The sequence below is a fragment of the Labeo rohita genome, chromosome 18, assembly GCF_022985175.1.
Source record: "Labeo rohita strain BAU-BD-2019 chromosome 18, IGBB_LRoh.1.0, whole genome shotgun sequence".
In the NCBI taxonomy this organism is placed as follows: Eukaryota; Metazoa; Chordata; class Actinopteri; order Cypriniformes; family Cyprinidae; genus Labeo; species Labeo rohita.
Genome location: NC_066886.1, coordinates 26,564,511 through 26,579,301, shown reverse-complemented (window position 1 = coordinate 26,579,301; position 14,791 = coordinate 26,564,511). Strand labels below are relative to the sequence as shown.

General features: G+C 36.6%; 1 protein-coding gene across 1 annotated transcript in view; it reads left to right on the top strand.

The window, feature by feature from the left end:
- Positions 1-627: 627 nt before the first annotated feature.
- The window catches only part of ppp1r37 (protein phosphatase 1, regulatory subunit 37), a 57,901-nt gene continuing 43,737 nt past the window's right edge, over positions 628-14,791 (top strand). The window contains exon 1 of the mRNA XM_051134729.1: positions 628-2,261. Within this exon, the coding sequence (XP_050990686.1) occupies positions 1,595-2,261 (667 nt within the window). The 5' untranslated portion in view covers positions 628-1,594. The remainder of the gene's footprint in view (positions 2,262-14,791) is intronic.

The window sequence follows — 14,791 nt, the reverse complement described above, 5'->3', positions numbered from 1 at the left end:
AAGAAAAATCAATAATTTTGACCCATACTGTGTATTTTTGGCTATTGCTACAAATATATCCCAGCGACTTAAGACTGGTTTTGTGGTCCAGGGTCACAGTACTTTTTGGAAAACAGACAATACATACTAATGATTTTTATTTTTTATATACGTTTTGTAATAAGCGCACAGTCCTATTATTAACACCGATAACATTGGCAGAAAATGTAAAAAAAAATATAAAATAAAAAATCTAATACTATAATTCGACGTTATTTATAAAATATGAGATATTTGGTTTGCAAGGTGTCTATTTTACAAAAAATATGTTATTTACCTAATAGACTGAGGGTGAAATATATTTATAAATATATATGTATTTTTCTCTATAACACGCGTCAAACCATACGACGTGACAGCTGTTTGGCAAAGTTCGAATGTACACTGATTCGTTGAAATTTTTTTATAGTGATTTACTATAAAAGCTATTCTACATTACAAACGCAATTATTGCGAAAGAAAATCTGTCAAAGAGACAGCACAAAAGCAATTTCGGGATGTTATTGCGTACACTTCCTTGTAACAAACGCTGGAGTTGAAGTGCTGAAAGTGCGGCAGCTGAAATCTCCGCCGCGTTTCCATCCCGGGTTGATGACGTATCTCCGAACAGTCAACAGACACACACACGGTCGGTCCGGACTGGAGCTACGCCGGGGCCAATATTTTTCCCTTTTTTCTGCTGTCTGTGCGTTTTGGCGATCTTATAAACATCATACATACGAGGCGGCCGGAATAGATTGTTTACACGAAGCAAAGAGACGGTTGGTAGCGGTTTTTGTGGACGAGAGCGCGCTCCGGAGTGTGACGCCTGTTTTTATTTGTGTTCACTGCGACACGGAAAGTGACAGTGCAGGATTCCTCGCCTTGACAGCTTAAAGACACGACTGGAGCATTACACATGTTATTGCACTTTAGACCATTGGCTTAAAGAGTCAGTTTTAGTACTTTAGTCGTCTTGCTGTAGGAGAGCAGGCCAGTGGAGAAAGCCTAATCATCATCGTCATCTTCATCAACCCACGCCTGGTTTTTATAGTCTAATATTTCACATTTAAATACATCTGTTAGTGCTTAACTTATTCTTCAACACGATGAGAGAAAAGTTACAGTATTAATGGTGAACAGGGACCTTAATGACACAATGTTGTCTACATGATGTGCATGTGCGATACTCGCTTTTAATGTAGACAAAGCTGATTCAGACCGACTTTGAAAGATGTTGTAGGTGTTTACAGTTTTGTTAGGAGCGCAGGATTGCCAAAGAAAAGACTTTAGATATAGGACAGAGTGAATTGCCTTATGCAACCCTTTAAATCAATACTACAGCGACCGTATGAATGAAGCGAGGTGTATTTAGGTGCATAAATAAGGTAAGGACCACCATTTAAAGCTATGATGTGAACTTTTAATTCGTGATGCACTTACAAAGGAGATATTAAACTGTTTCTCCCTGGGTTTGAGAGAATTGAACTACATCGTAGCGGATTGAGAGAACTTCTGTTGGTTTTTAGTGCATGACAGGCAGTGGTGTGTGCTCCAGCTCCTTGGAAATGAGAAAATGAATTGCGAGGAACAAGCTGTAGATTTGTGCAATGCTATAGATTTGTGCAATGTGTCTGACAACACTATATCACACCCCGGAGACAAAATCCTTCCCCATGATGGCCTCTTGCAGGTGGATAGAGAGCAGGGGGACGCTTCCGTCCTGACCAGGTTAAAAGACGTCCATTCAAAGGACGATGATTCCACTGAGCTCAAAGCACTGCATAGTAAAAACAACGGCTCCATTGCGGTGTCAGCCGACCCTGTTAATGGTTCTGTCGGTGATTTGCAACAGAATATAAACAAGTTTGAGGAACCACCAGTGAGCAAATGCTCTGTTGGAGATGGGGGTGGTGATGAAGATGATGATGGTGAGATGGATATCGGTGTGGATTTAAGTCTGGATGAAAATGGCGTTTTGGAGTTCGAGCCAGCGGCCCAGACTCAAAATGAGGAAAGTGCCTCTAGTTGTGATAACTCTCTAACATCAGAAACTGTCATAGAACTGTATGCACAGCAACCTTTGGAAGAACGTAGTGAGGATGTGCCCTCAGAGACTGTGTCGACGGCTACAACGCCAGGCAATGGAACTGGGGTTAAGCATAGGTCCAAAAGGGTGACCTTTCCGTCAGATGAAGACATCGTCTCGGGTGCGGTTGAGCCGAAGGACCCTTGGAGACACGGTAGGACCTTTACAGTTCTTGCATCACTTTTGAACCATCTAATATTGAGTTAAGAGATCATCTCCTGCGGCTTGCATTATTGCTCCACTCTAAAAGCTTTGCGTAATTGTGCTCCAACTATTCGGTCCCTGCTGAGTTGAAGCCAAGGCTTTGAATGTGGCTTCTGTTACCTGTTACGCTCTGAGCGATTCAGGCCTTTTCCTGAAAGCCTCCTGTGATCCGAGTGACATTTGATCTGTAAGTCCTCAAGGGTCAATCAGCGACTCCATAACAACTGCAGAGATCTGTTGCGATTCGTCTGAGCCTCGGGCGGTTGTCTCACAGATATGAAGAAACCTCTCGAACTCTTCCAGACGGTGTTGCGCAAAGCACATCCTGAGATATCAGCATCTTGTAGATCGAATACTGGTTCATCTCTTTGGAAAACACAGAGATCCAGTACCACACGTTGTTCTGCTGTGATGTGTCAGATGTTTCTGAGCCAGCAAAAATATAACAGCATGTTCTTTGCTTTCTAGGCCAAAGGTTTTCGAGGTGTGTCTCCATTTACCCTGCAGTGAATCTCCTTTGCGTATATCGCACTGGTCAAGGTGTTGTGTGTTGCTTGTGTCTGTGGAACCTGAAAAAGTGAAACAATGATGCTGTTGAGACACAATGAACAGTGTTTTGTCTGACAGCTGCTGCTTGTTTACTTAGTAGTGGCACATTATAAAGGCACTTGGAAAATTCGACATGTTAAAAATATTTGTTATTGTACACAGTTTAGCCTAGTTTTATATATATATATATAAAAAATGATACAGTTGTTGTTTCCAATCTACTTCAAACAATTTAGTCACCTTTAAAAGTTTGTCAAATGAAATTGACTTGAGCGTAACCTTAAACTAACTGGTATTGGGTAATATTTATATAGTCCTCTGTTTGGTCTTGATTATGTATGTGTGTGTGTGGATGGATTTGGTGTAACACATTATCATTAGTAATGTTTATTAATTCAAAATATTGTCTAATTTGGTATCAGCAGTTTATTCCTTACATAATCTTCTTTATGGAAAAGAGCTTGGAATTGCACAGGTGTTCAGTTTATGTACATTTTAAAGGATCCAGCTATCCCAGGCTATTTGTAGTAATAGCCTAATGTTTAAGTATCTGATTAGCAAGCACAAAGGTTGCTGGTTCATTTCCAAGTAATGTTGTCCCTAGAGTTCCAGTGATCCCAATCCTGTTCTGCCACCATTGTGCCTTTGAGCAGGGCACAGTGTGCTGGGACGCTTCTGCAGGACTGTCCTTGCAAATACTGTATTTCGAGTAGCTAGGGGTGAATTGTAATAGTTGAATTATTTATCTGAGTAAACGCTGATCTGATTTTGAATGTGACTTTAACATTGATTCCATACTCAGTTGAAAGCTTTCACATATTTGCACTTGCATTTTTTTTTTTTCTCAGTTTTTTATTTCTTTAACTTGCTTTTTTAATAGTCTTTTGTCGTTAACAATGATTGGGTGAAGCTTTTGTATCACAGGTGTTGGTTCGTCTCGTTTCACAGTCACACATTGTTCTGTTGTTATTTAGGTATGAGGAAGTTGTTTAAGTCACCTGCCTGTACTGTACGCTCTATAATTTCCTTATATTCTGAGGCTGAACTTCCCACTTTTGTAGCTTGGTTTCCTACACCGTTTCCTCTGATCCAAAGTTTTGGTCTCAGGGACATACCACTGTGTTTGTGTGTCTCCTATTAATGACTCGAGAGAGAGCCATGAAAGAGCCAGTGGCTCTGATTAGAAACTAAGCTGCTTGTTCTTTTTTATTTGGTGATGACTTGTAAGGTGTTTTGTTTTTGTCTCTTATGCTCACCAAGCCTACATTTACTTAATTAAACTTACAGTAAAACAGCAATGTTGTGAAATATTACTATAATGTTATTTAGAATTTATTGTTTCCTTTTTGTATATCATGGTTTTGCATTGTATGCCATTTCTATGGGTGTATGTTTATTAATTTATGGAGTTATGTTGTAGCTGTATAATTTATAGCTCGTTGCAGATTTATTTTTGACAAGATTTCATTGCATACATTTGTGACAAAATAACATTTCTTGGGTAAAATATAGGGCTGATCATTTTTTTCAATCCAATTTACCACCAATTTACGTTTTGAATTTGTTTCTGGACACTCCTGAGACTTCTTTAGGACAGATATCACTCAAGTCTGACATTCTAATTGATCGTTATCCAAGACTGCAAATGTACCAATTTTGCAATTTTACCATTTTATTTTGTTCCCCTTAAAGGGTTACTCCACCCCAAAATAAAAATTTTGTCATTAACTCTTTCCCCGCCATTGACAAGATAGCTTGTCAATTAAAGGGATAGTTCACCCAAAAATGAAAATTTGATGTTTATCTGCTTACCCCCAGGGCATCAAAAATGTAGGTGACTTTGTTTCTTCATTAGAACACAAACAAAGATTTTTAACTCAAACCATTGCAGTCTGTCCGTCATATAATGGCAGTCAGTGGCTACCAAATCTTTAAGAGTAAAAAAAAAAACATACACAAACAAAACCAAATTAAACCCTGCGACTCGCGACGATACACTGATGTCCTAAGACATGAAACGATCGGTTTGTGCGAGAAACTGAACAGTATTTATAATATTTTTTACCTCTGATTCACTGCTATGTCCTACTGTCCCGAGTGCATGCACAGCATCTGACGCGTGACAGTGTACGCACCCTGCCGTAGTATACGCAAGCGCCGTAAGCGATCTCTGTGCAAAATGTAAACAATGAGTGATGTATAAGCGCAGATCGCTGTCCTACTGTCCTGAGCGCAAACACAGCATCTGGCGCGTGACATATGTACGCGCTCTGGCCTAGTTTTTGCGTATACCACTCTGGAGCGCGTACACGTGTCGCGTTCCAGATGCTGTGCAAGCGCTCAGGGCAGTAGGATATGGTGGTGAATCAGAGGTAAAAAAATGATATAAATACTGTTCAGTTTCTTGCACAAACTGATCTTTTCGTGTCTTAGGACATCAGTGTATCGTCACGAGTGAACTATCCCTTTAAGAGACAGCGCTTCCTCGCCATTGACGAGTTTTTATGGCAATCCACATTTTATGTGTATTACAGAAAGCCCTGGTGCATTCCACGAATGAGTTATGGGACTTCCGGGTCTTCCAGGTGTGAATACAAGATGATCGGTATCAGTGGAAGTGGCAGAGAAAATGGCAGAGAAAATCAGTGGCATCAGAGAAAATGTAGATCATATCACATATAATAATAAAGAGGTATACATCTAAACAGACACTGGAGGCGTTGATGAACTCGAACTCCGATCACTCATGTTTTAACCATTTTGAATCTGATCAGGATGAAGTAGTCAGTGAGGGAGATTTATAGACAGTGAAACTTATAGTTGTATCGTAGATAGACCGATAACCTGTCGATTTGGATATGTATATGTGTCAATGTTAGTTTATAAGTGTGTGCGTCATCTATATATGTATATGCTCGCGTGCACACGCGTTATATGTATATTTATATGTACATACATAAACGTATATCTGTGTTTGTGTATACATATTTTATTTGTGTGTGTGTCTGTCTGTCTGTCTGTTTGTTGAATGCAATTTCAGTTATTCATATAATTATTTACAAGTGAAAGAATATCTGAATGTATTTTGCTTGAAAATGCACTGCTTTGATAGAAATGCATTTTTCTCAGTTTTTTGTCCAAAATGATGTATTTTTGATGAAACACAACATTTCTATCTGCATTCAAGTGATGATAAAACATGAACACATGAAGACAGAATAAAATAGTGCATAATATGTTCATATATTCATAGCAAAAAATATTCTGAGGGCCGTCAAATTGAGGTGTAAATCACGAAAAATGCTGGCGGTGGCTGGCAACTTTTTCAAAAAACGCTGATGGGGAAAGAGTTAATGACTTACCCCCATGTCGTTCCAAACCGTAAAAGCTTTGTTTGTCTTCGGAACACAATTTAAGATATTTTGGATGAAATCCGGGAGGTTTATGACTGTCCCATTGACTACCAGATGATGTCTTTCATACTTTTCTGGTTCTTGAAAGCAGTATTTCCCTGGCAGTCAATGGGACAGTTACAAGCCTCCCGGTTTTCATCCAAAATATTTTAAATTGTGTTCCGAAGACGAACTAAGCTTTTACGGGTTTGGAATGACATAGGGGTTAGTGATTAAAGACAAAATTTTCATTTTGGGGTGGAGTAACCCTGTAATCCAGTGTTTTTAAAGACTTTATTTTAATGTTAAATAAATTTTATATGCTGCTTTGCTCTGTTTTTATATCCTAGATATTCACACTGATGATGTTTTCATTTAGGTCCTTTTTGATGTGTCTTTGCTAGGGAAAGGGCATGGCTGGCATGGGTGTGTTTTTCTCTCTCTTAATACACAGACCGGCCCCCATGACCGTGGCACTGCTGTGTGAATGACTTTGAGGTCCACTGGCATGAGGTGGTGTGAAGATCTATTTTGGAACGTATCGCTCAGATGTTACTTACCCGTGGTGTCCCTAAGAGCTCCACTCATGTTTGCCAGCGGCCTCCGAGGGCCCTCATGCAAAGTACTGACAGTAGGCTAGGGATATACCTATACCTTTTATTTAAGTTCAAGTAGGGCTGGGCGATATTTCGATAACGATAATTATCGCGATATACTTTTTGTCGATAAAACAATATGAAGAGTTCGGTAAATGTTCGATTTAATTTTATGTGCCAAATGCAGAACGAAACAGCGCGACTCATTTGAATCGCGCCACATGGACCGTTTTGCACTGAATTATTGCAGGAGTAATGGTATATAATTATAGTATGTATTTGTGATTTAAGCTTTAGCAAGTTCACTTTTTCTTGTTGTTTGAACATTAATGTGTGTTGGCAGTGTATGTACACATCTACCCTATAATGATAAAAATCCATGCAGTGGTTTTTAATTAATCTGTAAAAATAATATCCCCTTTTTCAAATCGAGCCTTTCTCAGATGTCACACCGACAGAGGCCGCTCCCACAATAGTTGATTGACATGAGCTCTTACCTCAGACCAGCTGTAACAGTCCAGTAACTTTCTTCTTTTGATGCTGGAGCAGGGATGTAAGTTAGACAAGAATATCTGCGATTGAGGTCTTGTGTTGCTGGATGTAATAATGAACATAGTGGTCGTCATTTACTCCCGACATCTGAGCCGCTGAAGATGCAGTAGATTACATTTGTTTGTGAAGGGAATGCACCTCCCGATCTACATGTATCCGTCTGTGTTCGCGCGAATCATTCGTGATCCAGCTTCACTTACAGCAGAAGTGAGTATAAGCGTTTTTTTTATGAATCTTTGCTATCGCCTTTCCTTATAACATGGTAGTTTAGCGGCTAAATGCGGCTAATGTAAACAAGACTGTCTTTCCACAGAGAGAAGAGAGAGGCAGGGTGAGCAGAGCTCATTTGCATTTAAAGGAACAACCCCTTAGAATGAGATGATTTTTGCAGAGCTGATTTTTGCAAGATAAAAAGGGTGTTGTTTTACAAAACCATTTTTAATCAAAGTATATTAGAGACTTTTCATTAAGACCCTAAAGAATCATATCAACTTGTGGAAAATAGGCATCTGATGACCCCTTTAAAATGTATGCTTGCTATTATGGGAGACCAATGCTTAATTAAAAAAAAAAAAAAAACTGGGTCAGAATAAATTTAACCATTTAAAACTGAGGTTGCCACAATTTTTGCAGATGTTACTGATTGATAATGAACAAAAATTTACCTCTGCATCCTCAAGCTACTATCAAATGTGCCTTAGTTGTGTAATTTTGTTATTTCTATTACACTTAAGCCAGCTAATAGGCTAATCAGACTGGTTGGTTTGCTCTTTTCAAACAAAAAGCATGAGCGTTTCCTCATCATGAATACGAACAAATCACATCCTTTTACCAGCCCAAACGATTGGCCTTTCTCATTGTAAAAGCCTGACCTTTGCTGTCACTGCAACCTGCAACAAGCAATAGAAATGATTTCAGAGAGGTAAAAGAAATAGAAGATTGCTTTTCTTTTTCATGCTTTGTTAGTCTGGGAGTTATTGGGAGGCTTACAGAGGAGATTGTATTTCATGACACAATCTCATTTGGTTTGTGGTACTTTGGCTTTGGGAGCAATTTTTGCTGAATCTGAAACATTGGAGCTTTATTACAGTTCCAGCACTTTTCAAGAAACATCTGAGTGGTTGGTTCAACTTTAGCCGCTTGTATGTCAAGGGGTTAAACAGATTTAGAGGCCTATGAAATCTGTTTTATTTTTTCCCAAATTCCATTTTATTTACTTTTTTTCCAAATTCCGTTTTTTTCTGTTTTAATTTTTCTGGATTCTGTTTTTTTTTTCTGTTTTAATTTTTCGCAGCTCTTTTTTAATGGTGAATTAAATTTTATTAATCAAAGAGCATGTCTAATTAATTAAAATGTTTTATTGTTGTCAAATTCTGTTTTTTAGCATGTCTAATTATTTGCATACTTAATTTATTCAAATAAATCAATTTTTAAAATAGCCTTATGAAAGGTTTTTTTTTTACCCTCAGAAATTTGTGTTGTATATTTAAAATGTTCTGGTTATCAAATGAAGGCCTAAAACATTCATTTAATTTATCTTTTAATTATTGAAAATTAAGCAAACAAAGGGGAATTTACAAATTAAAATTAAAACAGTGTTGTGTGATCATACCCTAAAAACTAATGTTTGTTTCATTTTAGTAGTAGTAGTAATATTAGTATATATTTCGTAGTATATATAAAATATATTTCTGGCACAGTGTTTTCAAGTTAAACCGGACTTTTATTTTGACGGGTTGCTGTGTCTACCTTTACATTTCTGTGTGTATTTGACATGACGCTAGTTTTCCTAAAATGGAATGATCAAATGCTGAAATCACCGCGAGTGTCACGCGTGCTTCAGTGTGTGTAGTAAACAAAACCGCTTGTCTGCTTCATTCATTATAACAGACACACAGAACATGCAGGATTCACATTTAAATGGTATTTTTGCAGAGTAAAATTTACAGATACTAGTCCATATTGCCGTTTGATATAAGTGTAATGACCTACTTTTGATTAATTAATTCAAACTTTGACAATTGACATTCCGCGTTATTCAGTAAATTCCAATTTTATGACTGGATTCTGCTATTCCGTCCACATTTTCCGCATCGCAGAAATCATAGGGCCCTACAGATTTCAGCTTTTTCTTTTTGTTGTGTTGCGGTCACGTTATAATGATCGTGGGAACTTTTTACCATGCTTTTATCATTGAGTTTTCTTATCTATTTTAATGTATTATCAATCTATTTTAATTTTATAGTTGTTTGTGATTTAGTTTCTACCAATATTTTAGTGCTTGGCATAACCTGAAAAAATAAAATAAAATAAAATAAAAATGAATTTAAAAAATGTCCATGGAATTATAAGACTATTAATTTACATGTCTTAATTTGCAATTTAAAGTTGGATGGACATAGGTGTACACTTGTTTGAGATGTATGTATGAGACATGTGATGTGTAAAGAATTCAAACCACTGTTGGACATTGTTAGTGGGTAAATTCGTGTGTTAGTAGTGCCAGAAATGCTCATTATGAAAACTGGCTTGTGTGGTAGATTTGCCTCATGCATTGAGCTGAGAGGAAATGAACGTAGCGATGTCTGGGCTTGTCTGATGGAGAAGAAGGACAGCATGCAGTCTTGCTCAAGTGTGTGAGTGTTGTGTTTGTACCCTGAGGGGCTCAATTCTGTCTGCTGACAGCACCTCATGTTAATTGCCAACATTTCAATTTTGTTTACATATCATCCTTATCAAACAGCAGTGCACAGTTTAAAGGAGCTGCCATTATCTTTGCTCTGAGGAAGACCAGGACTTGCTGTACTTTACAGTTTGAAGTTTGAGTAATCGCACTCCACGAATCTGTTTAAACTGAGACCTAATTAATGTTCTGCCTGAAGGATTCATTTTTATAAACTTGCAGAATGTGATGTCTTAATCTCTCAAATGTATAATTTTGACCGTGATCAGACATGTTTCTTAAGTGGGAACCTGGAATGGAATGGATCTCAAAATGTGTCTTCAGAAATTGAACCACTGGACTATCAAAAAATACGTTTAAAGGGGTCATATGATGCAATTTCATGTTTTCCTTTGTCTGTGGAGTGTTACAAGCTGTTTGTGCATGTATAAGATATTCTTTATAAAAGTTAAGACTCAGTCATGCCTTAGTGAAACGGCTCATTCAAACACGCCCCCACATGTCTACTTGGGAATATTTGCATAACACCGCCCAAATGTATACGCAAAGAAAGAAGACGTGACTTTTATTCTCAGCGTTTTAGTCGCAGTCTGCAGCCCTGGTGTATTTTGTTGCGAAAGCGAAAGCACTTTGTTCCTTCCAAATGAGTACACAACTAGAAATCGGTGGTCAAGTTATATTTGCAACACTGTTCCAGAACAGTACAATGCAAATATTCAAGTGTGTGCAGCGCATTTTTTTTGGAGGACTGTTTCCTAAACCTAGCCTACAGTGCCGGCTGTGCACACTATAAAGTAGGGCAGTTCCAACTTTGCAAGGACAGTCTGGCATTTCTGACTCACAGCCTGTAAGTACGTTTTCATATTTAAAGAAAACGCAAGTTTTGAGCAGTGTAGAGTAGTGCTTGTTTGTTGCTTTTAAAAATCACAAATGTAGACATTGTGTTATGTTTTTGCTGCGCAACACAACACATAAAAAGACAGTATGAGTCATTATAATCTGTAATTATGTCCTCGCTGGATGCAACAAATGCCTCATTTATAATGGGTTTTATTGTTTTTGTCTTGTTGCGCTGGGGCACAGCATCATAACATGGTAAGGGGCATAACATTTCCACACGAGGTATTCAGCAAATCACAACGCACTGAATAGCTGGCTAGTCAGAGCACACTGCGCTTTTCAGAACGATGGGCTTTGTAAAAATCGACACATTTCCAAAAGGCAGGGCAGAAAGGAGCAACAATAATGTATAGTATGTGAAAAAAATTTTGAACCTCACACCACGTAAATCATTGCATTACACCAAATACACAAAATAATGTTCTTTTTCGCGACATCATATGACCCCTTTAATTGAGAAAATGTAATTGTTGTTGTAATTGTAAATGTAATGTAATAAAGGTGTTCACAGCATATTGTTACTCTAAACTTAAAACAATACGAATATATTTTGAAATTGGTTTTTATTCTGTTTGTTATTTTCAGTAATTTAGGTGTAAAAAATTGTGATTGTTTTAGTTACATAACTTGTTGTTGATAGTTTTTTGTTAGTTGCATGTGGTTTGATCTGGATTGAAATGCCCTCTGGCTTTCTTACCTCACTTATTAATCTTCTACAAACATAATTATATTGTGCAGTTAATATTCAGAGGCTTCAGGGCAGCCAAGTAGACTGTTCCTGAGAATTTCAGGGATGCATTTCACAGTAAAGTGGCACAGTTCATTTACACTGGCAATTGATATTCTGTGGTTTGCTTTAACCGCTGACTCCAGAACATGCTTTTTTGTGTTCTGAATTATCAAGATGTATACCTGAGAATGACCTTCATAACCTGATTTTGTTGTACGGTATTGGTCGTTCATAAGTGATCAACATACCTGCTCAGAATGAAATAAATGGGTGCAGTATATTCAGTCTTTACAGTTTACAAGCTCTTCTGTTTCACTGATGTTTGCTGCTCTGACATCAGCTGTCTGCATTTAAATGAATCAGATAGTGCAGCAGCGGTTAAATAAAGAGATGTGCAAAGAATTGAGCTTTTTGAACAGTGCTGAAAACTACTTTAGTTAATGAAGTTCATTGACTTAATGTATTGTTTTAGCTGATGAAATTTATGTAATGTTTTGCAATTAGTTTACAGGAGATAATATCGATTCAGATGTTATGCGTCTGCCTGCTGCTTTCTTACTTTGAGTAGTCCTTTTTTATTTTCTCTGTGATTTTGTGTTTATAGAGTGTGTGATTTGATTTATTTCTCAAAAGACTTATAACTTTTAAAGGAATAGTTAATCTTAAAATCAGAATTGTCATAATTTACTTACACTAATATGTTTGCAATTCAGTATGACTTATTTCTTTTACGGAAAATAAATAAAGAGATTTTGAAAAGTGACTAGAAAAGCATCCAGTGAAAGTCAGTGTTAATGTTAACTAAAACTAGTAGTTGGCCGGTATACCAGCCAGTCTTTGACTTCTTTTTTTTTTTTTTTTTTTTTTTTTTTTTTAATTATCGTCTGTAGCTGTTAGTTTTTTGTTTAGCTGTTTAGTTGAAAGCACAATTTTATTTTTACAGGACTGAGAACATAACACCAAAGTGCATAAAAAATATGATCCATCCAAAAATACTTTTGTGTTTTGGAGAAGAAAGAAATTTATACAGGTTTGGAATGATACAAGTTTAAGTAAATTACAGAATTTTCAATTTGTGTGAACTGTATAACTCACGTTTGTGTTTCTAGGATTGTGTACCGCAGTACCGCTCTCTGTATATTGATCTAAGTGTAATGAGTTTTAATCTGAAGGAGCAGTCTTTAATTTAGACGTCTGGCCAGCTCAGCAGCACACTTCAGTAAGTGTTCTCCAGTGGTGCTTTTGGAAAGAAACCATTCAGAGGAATGCAGACCGCAGGTTTCCCCAACAGCTGTTTGCTGCAACATGGAACTTTTGCATTATTGACACACTATTGTCCTATTTAATACTGTAAAGTTGCTTTGACACAACCTGTTTTGTTAAAAAAAAGTGCTGGATGAATAAACATGATTGTTGATGGACAGTTCCTCATTGATTCACCCCATTCTCGTGATGACATGCTCTGTGTACATAGTAGTGTTGCACAGTATACCCGTACTTAAAAAGTATCACCATACCCTGCTTTTAAAAACGGTACGATTCCGCATTGTACTAGTACCAGTGCTTTGAGAATGCATTTTAATAAGAGCCGTATTTCAGCGTGTCTGCGTTAGTGAATGGCGCAGATGCGCAGTTTTGTTTACGACACACATACACATGATGCTCGCTGTTTTCAGCCTCTGCCGCCTCAATATATGAGTACATGAACATAATCTTTAGAACTGCTCTGAGAGTCACTTCACGAGCATTTGACCTTTTCTTTTGCAGAAAACTATCGTCATATAATAAAGAAAATGCCTGAACGTCTTCACAGCAACCCGTCAAAATAAAAGGTCGGGATTAACTTGGCAGTCAGAAATGTATTAATATATTACTTAATTTAAAGTGTATAATGTAAATATTATTAAATATTAAATATTATTGGAATGTAAATATTATTAAAACAATGTTTAAGGAATATTTAGCACAAAAAATATTTACCAGAATTTATTTACCAGAAATTGTAAATACACAACACAGTATTTCTGAAATAAATAAATAATAAATAAATAAATAAATGGCCTATAATAAATTAATTCTTCAAATCTAATTATCCTTTATAAATTCATTAGACATGCTTTTGATTATTAAAATGTAATGAAACAATTAAAATCCAGAAAATTAATTGAAAACAGAGAACAAAACTGAATTTGAGAAAAATGTACATTGTACACAAAACATGTACATTTTTGTTCAACTTTTAATAAATTGCTGTTTCATGATTTCAATTAATTAGACGTGCTTTTTATGTAACCATTAAAATAAAAAAAAATTTAAATTAAATTTAGGAAAAAATAAAACATAGGGCCCTCTTTCATAGGGCCCTCTTTTGTATGTGTCTTTGTTTTATTGTAGTTGTCCTTTAGTTTGTTACTTGCATCTAGGTTTTTATTATTAATAACAAAGATACAATAACAAAAAATGATTATGTCATTATATAAATTGTTGTTGTGAAATAAAATTACTGTATCATGAAATAAGATTTGGCTTTATCCTTTAAGCTGACTTACCAATAAAACAAAGATCTCTACATACCTGTTGGCTTGGTAGTTGTTCACCATAATCCTGTGTAGTGGCACTGGCATGTGATTATTATTATTTTTTATTTTTTTAAAGGAGGGATGAAATGCTTTGTTTTAATAGATAAAGAATTATGATCTCCATTTGGATCATAATTTTTCGTAGTATCGGTTCAGTAGTAGTATTGCGATAATTTAATCAAGAAAGATGGTATCAAAATCAGGTCAAAATTTTGGTATCGTGACAACACTAGTACATAGTGGATGTAGCATTAGGGAAGGAGATACTGATGTTTTAGTGTTGTGGTTAATCTTTATCAAGGTAACATTTTTAAATGTACCATGCTGAAATCTCACCACTGTGCTAGTCTGTTTATCTTAGTAGATCTGGAACCTGGAAGTGGTAAACAAATGCACGCGCTTTTGGATGTTTTTTTCAGGTTATGAAACCTACCCAGATGGCGTGTCCAAATAGCTGTGCAAATTTGGTAAAAAGACGAAGGTTGAACTTTAAAAGCAT